This window comes from Trichomycterus rosablanca, chromosome 19, assembly GCF_030014385.1.
Source record: "Trichomycterus rosablanca isolate fTriRos1 chromosome 19, fTriRos1.hap1, whole genome shotgun sequence".
In the NCBI taxonomy this organism is placed as follows: domain Eukaryota; kingdom Metazoa; phylum Chordata; class Actinopteri; order Siluriformes; family Trichomycteridae; genus Trichomycterus; species Trichomycterus rosablanca.
The window spans coordinates 20163564-20180139 of NC_086006.1; the positions used below are offsets into that span (position 1 = coordinate 20163564).

A 16576-nucleotide genomic window follows, 5' to 3' on the forward strand; every position below is an offset into this window, starting at 1 on the left:
TTGGCTTTACATCTGAAAAACAAATTCTCAAATAGCCGATATCTGGAAATGTAATAATTCTAGACATTGTGCAACAATACAGGTGTCAACTTATTCCCTCCAAAAACAAAAATCAACCTTTTCTTTCCTTATTCATCTAAAATTTTGCTTTGTTTTTAATTTACAATGAAGAACAGTCTACAGTCAACAGTATACATTTTTGTTTGCCTTTGTTAGTAAATTGTCAGTTATTTTTTATAATTAAATTAAGCATAATACTACACATTGGAACATTATGTTTAAGAGACAACACATCAACAACATCTTGTTATTTATACAGAAAGAAAATGATAGCTGTGCTGTTCTTTGTATAATTATGTACAACAGCTGTTGTTCCTGCTGTTTTCCAGTTGCCTCACAACCTTTTCCCAGTGACTTATAATTGGTCTGAGAGCACATTGTGCTTAAAAATTCTCAAACAATTTGTGCTGGCGTTTATTTATGGTGTAATTCTATGAATCTGTAGATTTTCATTTAATTTCTGAGAACTTTACCAACACTGCTACTTTTTCTTCTTTTTATTTTTCTATTTATTTGTAGCATTATCGTTTATTATTTGATTTATTTCCATGTAACTTTTTTTTCCCCTTTTCTCCCACTTTTTTAGCGCATCCAATTTCTGCCCGTCAATCATCCTCTCACTAATGCTGGTCCCCGCTCCTGATCGGGGAGGACGAGGCTGCTCCATGCCCCCTCCGACACGTGCACAGCAATCAAACATCTTATCACCTACACTTGACGAGTGCAGTGCAGTACAGCGCTGTGTACGGAGAGCCACACCCTCTACCGCACTCCTTTCCCCTATCTGAACAACAGGCCAACCGTTGTTCATGTGGCCGCTCAGCCTCAGTCGGCAGGCAGAGCCGAGATTCAACACAATGTATTCGAGATCTCAGCTCTGCTGAACAGCGTGTGTTTCTGCGCCACCTGAGCGGCATTTCCATGTAACTTTGTTTATGCTTATAAATACATAATCTTTGTTGGCATAAGTACAAAGTCTGAACAACATTTAAAAATACCAACACTACTGCACCTGATCCACTCAAAACTAGAACAATGAACTATACCATGCTATTGCAGTATTAAGAATGGTCCACCACCCAAACATCATCGGATAAGTGGGATCCCCTTTGATTGATAAATGTGGTATCGGGGGTGACGAGGTGTACAGGGCACAAAATGGGCAACAGTCAGTAATTTTACACTCACAAAGCTTATTTGTACAGTAGGTGTAGCTTATAAAATAATGAATGGGAGTAAGTACAAATTAGGTGTACCTAATGAAGTGCTCAGGGAGTGTATAACCCTTAAAGTGTCAAATGGAAATAAAAAAATTAAACTTGTTTCACTCACAGCTCAAGTATTAATAGTATTTTGCGGTCATGTGGTCAGACACTACAGTGAATATGATTAGTGTTTGGACTTATTTTAGGTGTGCAGTGAACTGGAGTGATCAACGCTGCCCTCTGCCGACGTTACGTGGTAACGCATCATTTCCCCAATAATAACTTATTTAGACATGTACAGGTCGCGGTGGGTCACCAGGGAACACTGGACGCAAGACAGAAATACACACACTGGCACATATCCAATCCACCTTCTGCATCAAAATGCATATGCCCAGGATCTATGTTGTTGTCCCACACTTTATCAGCTGCACCACATTGAATGTTATTAAACAAATGTAGTCATTTAAACCACAAATATACTTAGTCAAGGTACATTACATTGTAAAAAGCGAAACCTGCCAGTGCTGCAATAAATAACGAGTACAGAATTAAATAAAAAATAGAAAGGAAATATAATAAACAGATTAAATTCATACTAATACATCAGCATGAAACTGGTTCTATCAGGCTGCCCACAAAGCAGAGGAAAGCTGCCGTGTTCCAAATGACATACTACATACTAAACAGTGTGCTAAATTAATTTCGAACAATGGCGATGCGACCATTTCATGGACACTGTATAGGGTTTTGTGTGTAGATTGACACACAGCCCTCCAGTTTGACGGCTACACAGTGTTCACTTTACTCCACGAGTTTTGTATATTATACACAGGTATTATATTGTACGCATGGTCAAACAGTACTGATAATTTATGGATATTATCTTGATTTCTGTTGACAGTTTGTTCAAACTTCTAGTAATTATTATACATAAAATATGTTTATATTATTTTTATATCATTCTTTTATTTTATAAAATACTTATATCATGTATTGATTAAATATTTGATTAAACTCAGACTTTGTGGTTCAGACGTCACCTTAAAAATCATTATGAGCCAAAAGATGTTGTCGCACCTAAGTTTAATGCAAGTGCACCATAAACATTCTGCACAAATTCATCATAGCACCACAGATTCATCATAGCAGAACGTCAAGGAGGTAAGGACGTGAGATTACTCATAACATGCAAATTCCACACAGAAAGAACCCAGACCACCCCACCTGGGAATCGAACCCAGGACCTTCTTACCGTGAGGCAACAGTGCTACCAACTGAACCACCGTGCCGCCCAGTAGGTAAGATAAAGTCTATAGCTGCGTCCGGAATCGCATACTTACAGAGTACGTACTACAGTAGATTGGAGGAAGTATGCACTACTCGACAGGTAAAAAAGTACATACATCCAGTACAGAAGTATGCAGTATGCACACAACACCGCTACATACTACATCCGCCATCTTACTAACGTCAAGTGATGACGTAATATCACCATAGTTACAGACTTATTACAAACCCCACTCGCCAAAATTTTGGATATTTATCGTTTTTTTGTTGTTTATTCGTCTTTAAAAAAAATTATTTTATTGATCTTACTTACACTTGTGAACAGAGGACTCCGTTTTCCGCTATCTTTCTACTTTCTTATTCCGCTTTGAACACATATGCAGCTCCAGTTGCATTATGGGATACATTAGCGGACCGCAAGTGTGCGTCGCTTGCATACTCAAACATGGCTGCCCAATAAGTAGGTCATCCGGGTACTTCTCGCGTACCTCTTTATTTGCTCTATGTATTCGGACATACTAACCGCTCTCGCGTACTCATTTCGCGTACTATCGAGTATGGAAGTATGCGATTCCGGACGCAGCTCCTAATTTGGTTGGTAACATTACTGCCATGCACCAAGTGGTCTGTGTGTATGTGTTATCAACAGTTTTGCAACGTCCCAGTCTGCACAGAGCTGATCTCACAATTTTGATAAATGTTCTATTATTTTTGTAAGTATATGTAGTAGATTTTGATTTAAAACAGATAAATATTTAAATGTAACATATGGTGTTTAAACACAACACCTATTCCTTTACTCAACACCACAACAATCTCTAGTTAACTAGCATTTAACTGTTCTTATAGACTAATTTCATAATAAAAGCCTTTTTATCTAATTACTTTGAGTTTTTAACTATGTTAAACATATTACATGTAACAATTAATAACCCTAAAATAAATAAAATAGCTAATTAATTAAAAGGAAACTGTCTTTTTTGTACTGACAAAGTAAACTTTTTTATGAGCTCATTTCTTGAACACAACGGTCAAGAAGGAAAGGCAGTCAGAATGTAGATTGCTACATATGTTGGCACCAACCATTCAATACCTAAATACAACATTTAGCTTGAATAATAATTTCTAAGCTATTTAATTTTAAAGGGAAAATATAAAACAGAACTACACTCAAAGTGTAGGATCAAGTTTAAAATATTTATGGCATTAATGTTTGATTATGTAAAACAAAGCTTTACAGCTTTCATGTAAATAAGGATATTTTAATTCTTACTGAAGAAAAAAATAATAATCAGACAAACTAGAGAAGCACTTGAACTGTTTTATTTCATGAGATGACAAACCATGAGCAAAGCCTGAGCCAGCTGAATAAACCAAGCAGCTCAGAGCCCATCCATCCTTCACAGCTACATCAACGTTTCCCATCCCCATTAGCAAGGGGTTTAAAGAGAAACGCATCATTTTCAGGAGGGGTGGGTACTACTGATCCACCTGAGTCATTCAGCCCATGTCTTAAGTATTCTGGTCTCACAGTGAATCAAAGAGAGCTGCTCAATCCTCTCTCTGATAAACAGGGAAAAGCCAGACTACCAGAGTGCTGATCAAACTGAGAATGCTTCCACAGTGTACTGATTCACATCAGCATTACAAGGCTTGCCATAATTCAAAGCCTCACACAAAACCAGAAACTCACCTCCCAAAACCTACAGCGGGCTAATTACATAAAAATGAAGATCAGAGCTAGTTTGAAATTAAGAAGACAGAAGATACACAGCACGTGTCGAAATGCAAAATGCCAGCACTGTCATATTCGCATTTCTGACACATTATGGGTATCCGAATAAATGCAAACACCTCCCAGACAGTTATGCAACAGCAAAAGAAAAAAGTAAAGACACAAAAAGCCATTAATAAATTAATTTTCCTTGATTTGAATGTTGCTGAAAAGAACATATAAATACTAAATAAATTAAATATATCATTAATGATTATTTGGGGCATGTAGTTTGGCTTGATCTTAAAAGTCTCAGAGTATACTGCTTATAATTAGAAGCTTTTTTGATTGTCACAAAGAGGTGCCTTTGACTGAAAGGGCTTGACTTTTCAGAAACAACAAGGAAGGTTGAACTGAAAATTTACAAAGCCCAAAACATGCCAAAAATAGAGAATGTAGCAAATGAGAGCATTTGTTTATCTGTAATTTCATTCATTGCAATTTCACTACGTTACCAGTGAATGGCACCAGACATTCACATAGTACTTTTTTGTCTTATGATTTTCTGATAAAGCATGTTCTTCACTCGTTTTTTCCTGCTACATACAATATATTAAAAATGGAGCAGTTTATCTTTATTATAATTGTATATCTCTATTTCTTTTTTGTTAGACTGACATTAAATTGGTCAACATAATTGTCATTGTAATAATTGTAAGGCCAGTGTTCTTTTTTAGTGTGTAACCACAAGATTAAAACTACAGAGAGGCAGGTGGCCAGGAGAAAAAGTCAAGACAGAATGAGAAAATAAAAACTGCCATGTACGTTCTCACCAATTGACCAATCATGGACGAAACAGGAAAAAAGCAGAAAAGAAAGCAGTCCATTCCATCTCCCACCAGGTAAAAATAACTTTTTGGTCTGTTGCTCTCAACCCATCGGCTGAACAGGGAGAAGAAATGAAGAGCAGAGTGAACACACAATCCCTCCCTCACATTCCTTTTTGACTGACACACACACACACACTCTTACTCATTCACATCAAACACATTCTCTCACACACTGGTGCACACTCACACTGTCAAAAAAGGTCACACCTAGAAAGAGGGGAAACACAAAAGACACCGAGATGAACAGACATTCCTATGACATTTCAGAAGCCGTGGCACTATGCGAGGCCGGCCTGAGCCTCAGCTGGGCTGGTAGTCGTGTTGGTACCGGTGGTGTTGGTAGTCTCCTGTGTGTTATTCGCTGCTAAGCCACGGTAATGCACTTCAATAATGCGGGGCTTGTCGATGATGCGTGCGCAGCGGCTTCCCTTCTCCACGATGCCAATGATCCAGGCCTGCTGCCCATCGCCCAGCAGACCCCCACGGCTCGCCTTCATCTCAGCACAGAACCGTGCCGCCTGCTCACGTGGCAAGCAGATCAACAACCCGCCTGTCAGAAGCAGAAAATACTGGTTTATTCATGGCACAGGCACATTAAAATACAAGGGATGTTCAAAAAATTTCCGCACTTTTATATTTTGGTTAGAAACGGTGAGGATGGGAGGAGTAGTAATTTGGTCGACAGAGAGAGCTTATAGTCTGGATTTAGTGCCACACGATTTCCACCTGTTTGGACGCTCCAAGAAGCTTTGAGGGGAAGAAGATTTATGTGATGATGATGTGAAAGCAGCGCTGCATCAGTGACTGCGCGCTCAACCAAAAACATTTTTGCTGAGAGCATTAAAAAGATGCTGGGAGAAATGCATCAGAAGGTGACTATGTAGATAAGTGATGTTAGTTTTAAAAAGTGTGGAAACTTCATTTAAAAATGGTAGTGTTAGAGGTACCTCACCGTTTAGTTAGAGGTGCTACAACACATTGCTGACTACATGTCCCAAATTCCTTTGCACCATTTAGCCACAAAAAGATGGTGCACTGGGTTTTTCACATCTTTATTCATCACATTTATTTTCCCAGCAGTTTTGTATAACTTTAACTAAAATGCAAGATCATGTGACTATTGAGTCCTAAAATAAGTTCACTGTAGCATCAGACAAAATGGGAATTTAAGGAACCACAGAAACCCTGCAAAGTGTAGCTAGAAGACTTTTAAACATTTTAGGATTCAGGGTGCAAATCTGCTAAATCCTAATTAAAATAGAAAGAAATGATAGTTATGTTTGTGTGTTAGTTGCTCTGACCTGAAGTCTCAGAGGAAGTGCCCTGCAGAAGACCAAACAGGTTGCCGCCGGCCTTGCTGACAGCTGCCATCTTGGCGAGGATGGGCAGGTTGTGAATAACGAAGGCCACCTCGTTGCGCTGTTGACTGGCCAGGTTCTTTGCGTGGCCGATGATCCCAAAGCCGGTGACGTCAGTGGCGGCGTGGGCATTAAACTTGTGCATCAGAGTAGCAGCTAAACAGAAATGTCAGCAATTATTATTATAAATGTGAGCAGTGATTTCATTTTATAAATGCGTAGAGGTAGCAAACGCTTCATTGCGAGCTCAAACTAAACATGCTTATCAAAACAATAAATACACAGTTGGTAAATTAAAGCTCATTATTGTAATATTATTTGCAGTTTTATATTAAAATATATATTAAAACAGTCTTCTATTCTGTATGACGTATCCGTGTTACCTGTGCGGTTGAGGGTTGCCATGTTCAGCATGGCCTCCTGATAAGCATTTTCAACTTCTTCCTTTGTCACAACCATCTTGATCTTGTTCCATTTCTCTGGCTGGAAGAGGGGAGCAATAGATTAAGAGATTAAGTCACAGGCACATCTACACTGTGGCATGATGTTCTAGTCACATGAAAGTGGGGGGAAAAAAATCATCTCTTACTATATCCATCCACTGATGGGAGTTGACAGCTACTTGGGTTCCAAGAGGTTTGGTGAGGACAAGCACATCACCTGGTACAGCACCATCTGGCCTGTATGATACAACACATGGTGAGAGATCATGTAAGGTATTTACTCATAAATATATTAGATCTGTTTATCATTTTATCATTTCATCAAGTCTTTATAATTTATGATGCAGTTAATATAAGGTGTGCAAGTTCATCGAGTTTGTCAACTCAGCTGCATTTTACTTTCAATTGAGGTGAGTTCATATGTGGATCAGCTTTGTAAATAGAGAGAGACACCCTGATCAACGCGTTATTGCTCGACTCTGTGGAGACGGCATCAATCAGCCAGCAGAGGTCATAATTGCATAAGTTATGAGGGTTTTGGAATGGGGTGTTTAACAAGTGTCTGTTAAAAAAAAAAAAATAATTCCATAGATAACTTAGTGAAAACACTGAGCCATTGCTGTGCACAAAATGGTTGGGCCTAACTACTTGTGGAAGATATGTATTTTTAGGTCATATTGTAAAATGCTTACATGATGTAGTCACTGGGCTGGCACACTATGGTGGCCACGCCCCCTATGATGATCCACGGGTTGACGACAGTCTGTCCGCCTGTGACTGAAGTGCCACCCTCTTCAGCTGCGTCACGGAAACCCTTCATCATTAAGGGCATCACCTGCTCTCTTTCCTGTCAGAAAAAGAACATGTTCAGGATTTACTACAGACCTGCACTGGGAGATACATTCACCCATCTGACTCAATGCCACACATGTAACATTAAGAGGGCTTTACAACTGCTTTTTCTGCTCAATATTGAATTTTTAAATGCTTGTTTAACCAACCACTGTATATTAGCATTATTAATATTAGACTAATAGAGAGATGAATTCATGGTTTCATCAGTTGACAAGTCGTCCAGGCCCTGTGTAAGCAGAGCAGCCCCGGAATGCCAGAGCCTTGGCTATGGCTTTGTAACCCTTTCCAGACTGTTAGATTTCAATGCCTTTGTATTATATCTGTATTTTAATCTTTTTTAGAATGTGGCATCCTGTGCTGCATTTTGAGACCTAACCTGCTTCTTATTGCCTGACAGGTTTTGTTTAAGTGACGTTTAGATTAAACAGGTCTGACAGTTGTGCCTGGGTGTGGCTAGTAAAACTACACATTCTTCAAGTGAACTGATTGGCTTAGTAGGTAAGGGGGCAGTTGTTTTACCCACATAGGGCCAGAAAAGGCTTAAACAAATCTAAATATTAACCTGGTTTATCTTTGTCTGATCCCATGATGCATGCTCAATAATCCAGGTACACAAATTCACAAAGTTGAATCAGTTCATCTGGACACACAACAAACTTGTGTCCAGATGAACTGATTCAACTTTGTGGATCTTTGTCTAATATTAAAAATAGTCTGATTATCTGAACCACAGCTCTGTAGGTAGAAAAGTAGCTGACTTAAAAACTATACAACTGTGTGATCATTTCAACTACTACTGTGCAAATTGTGTGTGTGTGTGTGTGTGTGTGTGTGCGTGTAAGCAAACCTTCTCATTCATCTTCTGACTGACACTCAGTAGCATCAGCATGTTGTCACACTCAGTGATGCCCATGGCATACAGATCACTCAGCACATTTGCACACGCAATACGCCCCTGTGAAACATTAGAGCAGATCACAGTTTAATAAGCAAGTGTCGACACAAAATAACTAACAGATCCAAGATTAAAATATAACACAAGACAACATAAATGGTTAAATCCCTGGTCACTTGCTGTATCAGGTTGCATGTGAAGCAGAGGAGAGCAGCCATGTCCACACTGAACCCCACTGTGTACTAAATAGTGTGTTTAATTACTTCTTTACCTATAGTAAGATTACAGTTTTAAACAGACTATATCATTAACAAAAAAGGTGGCTTGAGTCTCCACCCTTTGGCTTTGGCTCCTTGTTTAGCCTGATCCAACAGCTTTTGGATGTTATTAAAAATATTTTATGCAGGATTTGTTTGTAGACGTTCTTTGTCAGGGAGTAATAAATCTGGCAGTACATGGGACCCCCTTACCCAAAATGACAAAAGCATCACGTAGTGTGCATCGTAGAGCCATTCTGAGTGGCATAATGTGTGCTAGTCTTTAATTAAGCACAGTCTTACCATCATGTATGGATCTTCAACCAAAGGATAGAAGAAATCTGTAGTCTGGATGAGTGACAAACCGCCATGCCGCAAAGGAATAACACAGGAATCCATCCCAATGCCTGCAGCATAAATGTTTATTAAATTAGATGTGCTTAATTATAAATGTTGCATCATCATTTCCGTCTGCATGTAGACGCCTAACAGGTCGATAGCACCGCTGGGGAGTGGACCCCAGGATCCCAGTGGTGCCACCGGAGCAATGATCCATGTTCAGTTTCCATGATGTAAAGACAGTTCATTTACAAAATTACAAAATTTGATACAGACAAAAAGACGACGACAAATGAATCTTTATTGCTTCAACAAAATAATTTTCTAAATTACTTTGACATTCGGCGCCTTTGGATTCTATACTTTGGAACTTGCATACAATTGTAAATTAAAAATAAATGCTGAATTTGCTTGCAATAGGCAGTTGCTTCACCTGCAATGTGTTAATAAATTATTTCCTGGAGGGGTATTTTTTCCACCTGGTTTAACTATTTTTAACACACTGGGCTGGTAGTCATCATGACGAGTGCTTTAAAGTGGTAGGCACATTTTAGGCACATTGGGTTAGATAAAATTTGATTAAATGATTGATCAATCCTTTAGACATGCTAAATCGGACTGCTTGTCAAATACCAACCAAAATAAAAAAAAAAGTTTTGGAAGTGCTCATTTGATAGTAAATAAACTTGGAAGTATTATTCCATTTCAAGTTTATGGTTTCTAATTGTATTTAATTTAAAAAATCTAAACTTCAATCTAACATATAAGATCGGGCCTGCTGTTTAGTATATACGTAAAGTATTGTTGAGGGCTTTCTGTTTTCCGCATGGTTGTGGCTAAGCATGTAAAAGAGATAGATCACCACAGCCTTGATGTAATTCACTGTAACATCATTCAACTAGTGTTCTATTTCCTAAAGTTTACACATTTGGCTACAACAGTTGGGCCTAATAAATATATATTTCTTTTTATTTTATAGGTCTTGAATGTAGATCAGAATCCTTACAGTTTGAATTGTTGTGCAGTTAAAGAGTGGAAAAAATGATATGCCCTGAGTGTTGGTATCAGGTCTTGGTATTATTGCCTGTGTGTCTATTACTGCACATTCCTAAATGCTGAATGAAGAGCCAATGTCAATTTGTTTCCCAAAGTCTGACCCAAGTATATGATGCAAGACATGACTTATATAGTCCAGTCATATTATTTATGATTAAGCTGTTTGCTGAAGCCAAAGGAAATGTTACTTGGCAAACAGAACACAATAATACAATTATGTTAAAACAGAATGCTTTTTCACGTATTATATAATATGGTCAGCACAACCTGCAGTGTAAAAAATATGAATAAATAAAAAAGTTTAAAAAGATGAATGAATATATGCAGTTATGTGTTGTATAGCCATTGCCCTTCTGGGTCCTCGTTCTGGTATTGAGCCAAATAAAGCTGTTTAGCTGACTTAGCTTTTTTTTGTGTCTGGTCATTTTGTCCAATGAGTTTCAAATTGAACATAGAAAATTAAAATATCAGCATGGGAGTCATGTTTATGTAGAAAAAGAAGCAATAAAACAGTTACTGTATTCCCACCCTTTATTTATTTCTTTTTTTTAAGCTGTATTTGATTTCCCATTATTAGTAACAATAGACCACTGAAGTCGTGTCGTCATTTTGTAGGCCACGCCATGTTGTTATGCCCATATTTGGTAACCCGGGTCTAAGAGAAATTTTGAATGGGAAATATGAATGAACATTTCGCAAATTGCCTCTCTTGCATCCTGTAGTCATAAAAAATGTTTCAAAGCTGTTACGTTTTGTTTTATGGAAATTCTTCTGTCTATTATCACTGGATCCTCTGAATTATGAAGTCGTTAAAGAGTCAAAATATGAATAGTGCTACATGTAAGCTAATGCTACTGCGCACTGAATTGACGTCACTAGACTGGAAGCCTCGTAATGTTTTCTTTTTTTTTTTTTTTATAAGCCTCTTAAATAACCGCACGAAGCAGCGCGATTCACCAGTGTAACTGTGGTGTGATATTCACAAGTTTTAGTTGATATTTTTAGTAGGTAGCTACATTAAAGTAGAAAGCGAGGATGGTTGTACTCAACAAAAGCGAGCCGCTCGTTCCGTTGATTCGATTGGTGTAGTTCAGTGACGTCTAATTAATGCGCAGTAGCGTTAGCTTTCGTGTAGCATTATTAGTATTACGACCCTTTAACAACCTCGTAATTCAGAGGATCCAGTGATGTACAGGAGAAAAATGTACACAGGACAAAACGTACAGGGTTCTGAAAATGTTTATTTAGCACAGGATGTGTTAGAGTCGATTTTTTAAAAACCCCGTTCATTTTTCCTATAGGAAATCTGAGTTAGACCCGGGTCTCCAAATATGGGCATAACGAAGACTACAGAATGACGCACGACTTCAGTGGTCTATGTTCCATACAAGAAAACAGCCTGCTGATACTGGCTTATATTTTGGATTTTACTCGTTAAGATTGAACAAGTCAGGATACAAATGCAACTAAATATTTAGTATTATTGCTACAACTAGTGTTTCTTCACAAAATTTGCATTTGACAAAGTGTCTGGAGTCTGTACAAATATGTACGGAACACCGTGAACAAACTCGTTGTATGTTTGTTTTTGTAAGTATTTCTTAATATGGTGCAAAGTTTGTCAATTTATGGTGATACATATGGCTTATCGTCGAAAAGAAAGGCAAAACAATCCAAACATTTTGTCATAATTTCTCAACACCTATTAATTATAACTACTTTTATAGTTGTATAGTGATTAATTAACTGGTACTATCTAGAAACGCAATATATAGTACACATTGTAAGAGTATGTTTTGTGGCTGCGTTCCAAACTGCACACTAAGTACTAAATAGGCTAGCATGTAATAGTAAGGACGCATTTTGTTGTGAAACATTTAGACAGCATATGCAGTTACGTGTTCAGATATTTGTGACACAGCCTGCAGTTCAGATGCATTGACTATTATTAGCTAGCTAGCTAGCCTTTAGCCGCATGGTGTGCACGGCTTCTTTAACTGGACTTACCCAGACGGGGGGCGGGAGCTATCTGGCCGAATTCTGAGGTCTCATCTCCGGCTCCTGTCCCTGTTCCGTCCTCGTCCGGCCGAGGGTCGGGCTCCAGTCCCTGCAGGAGTTTGAGCAGAGTCTCCTGCGGGACCTTGCAGCCTCATCCCTTCATGTCGGAGAAGGCCGTGAGCCGAAACCCGCGCTCCAGGCCATAAGCTTCGGGAGCCTGATAACCAGCTGGGTAAAAGCTCGCGTATACCGCCGGATCGAGCGACGGCGTAGAGGTCTGAACGGACCCGGACATTGCTAACGTTAGCTCCGGTCACTTATTGCCCCCTCATTCAGACAACAAAAGAACCAGACGAGTTATTGTCCTTTCCTGAACCCAGTTGAACATGAATATGAATGATGTAAAAGCAGCATATTGGCTGTGGTGTCAAAGGTTGAGTTTCAAACGACGTTCTTGTACCTACGTAGTGCACTAGATGGCATGTGGAAACTCTTACTACATACCCTGCGTAGTGCAGATGGTGCTTACTATGTTGTATAATTTGAAACACAACCATCCAACGTTATTTGGTCGATACCATTTTAAATACGAAGTAGTTCATATTTGCTGACTTTTAGAAACAAATTTACAAATAATGTTAGTCCTATTGTTAATAGATTGGACGTAATAATCTATAATTATATAAATAAAAAATAGGTTGGTGTTAAAACGTCATACGCAAAACGGAACGTACCACTTTGTTCTTTTTTGGCACCCCTTATTTTTTCAAAAATGGTATGGTCTTCAAACGTGCTACTGTACACATTAATAACCTGTAAATCAGACAAACGCTGAACATGTGTTAAAGCTGCAGTTTGTGACTTTTTTTAAGAAGCTATATAAAATCAAAAGAAGAAAAGGCATTAAAACAGAGCTTTGGTGTACTGATTCAAGCTGCCACTAACAGAAACACTATGCTATTTTTAAGTCAATAAGACACCAGCCAGGTTGATAGCACAGCTGAGATTCAAGCTCAAGATAAAAATCAGTATTGTGTTATTGTATTATTAGTGTGTCATTGATATATATTAAAATGTATCACACTTTTAGTAAGGTAGGCTAATTTAGCCCTCATATCTAAAAAGCACAACCTTTAAAAAATCATAACTATTGGAAATGTGTTGCTTGGTTGCGTAATACTGTTTAAAATCCCAGATAGTACAAAGCTTTACTTTGCTCTACTGCTGTTTTGGGTCAACTGTTTATTAACACATGGTAGAGTAACTCCAAAGGTTAACTTAGGAAAGCAGTCGTGCTAATGTGAATTCACAAGTCAAGTTCAACCACAGAGAGTTTAAATCTAAACTCCCTAGGCTTTACCTGGTCTCTTTTGTTAACTGTATTCGTAGTAGCAAAAATTGCATATTGTTGCAAATAGCATTAAATGAAGCTCATTTTATATGTAGCATTTTGCATACAAATACCTAGTGTGACTGGGGCTTAAAATATAAGCCCTTTTAATGCTTTATATTTTAGTCTGGTGGAAAAAAATCAAACATCCTTAATAAAAATTTATTTTATTCAATGAATTTCATTGATATGCAGACATTCCAAACAACAGAATGTGTCTACACAACATTAACCTCCTATAAAATCTCCAAAGCTTTCATGTCCCAACTGCATCACACCCCCAGCTTTACAAAGTTTGAACTTTGGAATGAAGTGGTACACAACTGTAATGTTTATTCACAATCTGACCCAATGTATTTATGCTTGAATTGAACTTTTAGTGCTGAAGGCCACGTAGAACAAAACAATGCCAATGACAACAGCCAAGATCTCAGAGGACACCCAGGGACCACTCCATGCACCCTGTAGTAATGAAATACAAACAAAATTAGAGGTTAACACACATACACACTGTGTTTTGATAAAACAAAAAATGTCATATCAAAAAGCAAATGTTTAGTACATGTACTTACCCTGTGCTCTACGGCAACAGAAAACAGGGGCTTAATGGACTCTACGTCTTCATTATTTCTTTGTGCCTGAAACAATATAACATTTACACTTAGAAATATTCATGTAAATGACAGTGCCATATTTAATAAGCAGGAATTTCAACATCTAAGTTTTTTGTTTTTTTTTAATAATTGACAATTTGCCGCACCTTTCTCAGGTTGCTGTAAGACTCCTCATCAAAGAACTTCACTTGGTATGTGCCTGAGCTGGCTTGTTTGTGGGGAATGCTCCAGGAAACCTGTTGATGATATATATTTTTAGATTCACCATGTCTGGGTATAAAAATAAGGGCACAAAAACAGAGAGTATGAACAAAAATATAGAAAAAACACCTGATATTTTCCAACATCCTGGCCTCTGGTCACTGGGAACTGCTTGCCGTTGACATCCGCATAAAGAGCAACGCTCTACCAGGACAAGAAAAACAAAACAGCAGTTTACTGTCTTTGTGTCTTTTTGTTCTAATTAACTACTCAATTTCTTGTTTGTACAATCAAACTTGCATATTCTTAGTCCGGCATGTAAATATAAATAAATGCTTAATTTTTAGATCAGTAATATGATCAGTAATATCAGTTTAAATAGAAAATCACAGTGGGTATAAAGCATAAAGCATTCTTTAACTTTATTTCACATCATTGTTTTAGCTGACTTGATTGACAGTTTTCATTTTGGTTAACTATGCAAAAGTATAAGGTGCTCCAGTGGCACAGGGGTAAATTACGCTAACCCAGTACCGCTGGGATCCAGGGTTCAAATCCCCAGCAGTGCTATAGGCTGGTCGGACATCTACATACAGACACAATTGGCTACATCAAAGATGATGGGTTGACCGGGACCCCATGATGTACTGCCATCCTGTCCAGGGTGTGTTGCTGCATTGCGCCCAGTGATTCCAGGGAAATCTGACCCAGCGCAAACCCAAAAACAATTTAAAAAAAGTCATTTACCTGTGCTCCATTTCCACATGCCAGGCTAAGCTCGACGATGAAGACAGTCTCGGATGAAATGACTGCATCTGAAGTAGTGTAGGACGAGGTGGAGATCACTGGGTCTGTGCATATGTCCGCTAAGGAAAAAGGGTTGATACTGATATTACTGATTAATTCAAGCCAATGAATTGTTCAGTTATTGATCAGTTATGAGTGCCCCTAGTTTTAAAATCTGCTCGAACACACCTGTATTATAGAAGCATTACAACTGAATGTGCTTAAACACACTTCACCCTGAACTGAGGATTAAATACAGAAATTTAGAGAAACAGACTTTGTTCAGATGATGAGTATGTTGAAAAAGCACAGTGGCAAAGCTTAAGTGTGTAATAACACGAGTCTACACACTGTGCTTTCTTACATTTGGTCATACTGACCTGAATGAATCAGTTACTGAAAATGAATCGACTCAGTGAATGAATACGCGATACAGGACTTGACTCTGACTCGACAGCAGTTAGGTCACGGTGTTCCGTACTTTTATGAATCCGGACACCTCAATATGAGCACACAACAGCTCGACTAATGTTTTCAGTCACGTAAGTGACGTCTTTCTCTCATTTTAAGCTCCTATTTGTTTAATTTCGACAGGTCAGTTTGACAATAAAAGGAAATATCCATCGCCCGACAAGCTGCCTGGAGGGCTGGAAGTGTTAACAGTAATCCGTACAGCGCCCTTTTGCTTACTGCTGTAGATTTTAATGACCCGATAATGACACTAATAACTAATTAACAAAAAACCCCAAACTGATTACATTTATTAATAAAGAAAATTGTATAAAACATAAAGGCTGTACGAAATATACCGATGGACTAGCCAGCCATGCAATCATATATAGTATCAATACAGATTAACCATTAAAGCTAATCCAAACACAAACCGTATCAAAACAGTCCAGTACAAACAGACATATCAAATATTAAAAATAGGAATACATTGTACACGGTTCACAAATTCCCCTAGCTACTGCCTAATACAAAATATACGTCTGGTCCCTACTTACTGTACTTATACTGTTCCTTAAATCCATACATTTAACAAAATGTAATAAAATGTGACCTTACCAGCACAAAAGCTCAAGCACAGAGCCAGAAGAGCTGTGAGAATAAGCTTCATTTTGCTGTTAAACGAGCTGAAAACTCTGGAGTTTCACTGGAGAACGAGAAGATCAGTGCTGAGTTATTCCAGTTCACACAGACACGTCATGTTTCAGTCAATCTG

At 38.2% G+C, this 16576-nt stretch overlaps 2 protein-coding genes across 2 annotated transcripts; both read right to left on the reverse strand.

Moving 5' to 3' along the window:
• Positions 1-3856: 3856 nt before the first annotated feature.
• Positions 3857-12765, reverse strand: sephs3 (selenophosphate synthetase 3). Its single transcript, XM_063015783.1, has 8 exons — positions 12370-12765; positions 9271-9374; positions 8663-8770; positions 7653-7807; positions 7107-7197; positions 6901-7000; positions 6461-6673; positions 3857-5709 (listed from the first exon to the last, which is right to left on the reverse strand). Exons 1-8 carry the CDS (start codon positions 12653-12655, stop codon positions 5438-5440), a joined length of 1329 nt encoding a protein of 442 aa, XP_062871853.1. The 5' UTR covers positions 12656-12765; the 3' UTR covers positions 3857-5437.
• Positions 12766-13901: 1136 nt separating this feature from the next.
• ssr4 (signal sequence receptor, delta) lies at positions 13902-16565 on the reverse strand. Its single transcript, XM_063015287.1, has 6 exons — positions 16420-16565; positions 15313-15431; positions 14695-14769; positions 14511-14600; positions 14323-14388; positions 13902-14212 (listed from the first exon to the last, which is right to left on the reverse strand). Exons 1-6 carry the CDS (start codon positions 16469-16471, stop codon positions 14108-14110), a joined length of 507 nt encoding a protein of 168 aa, XP_062871357.1. The 5' UTR covers positions 16472-16565; the 3' UTR covers positions 13902-14107.
• Positions 16566-16576: the final 11 nt, after the last annotated feature.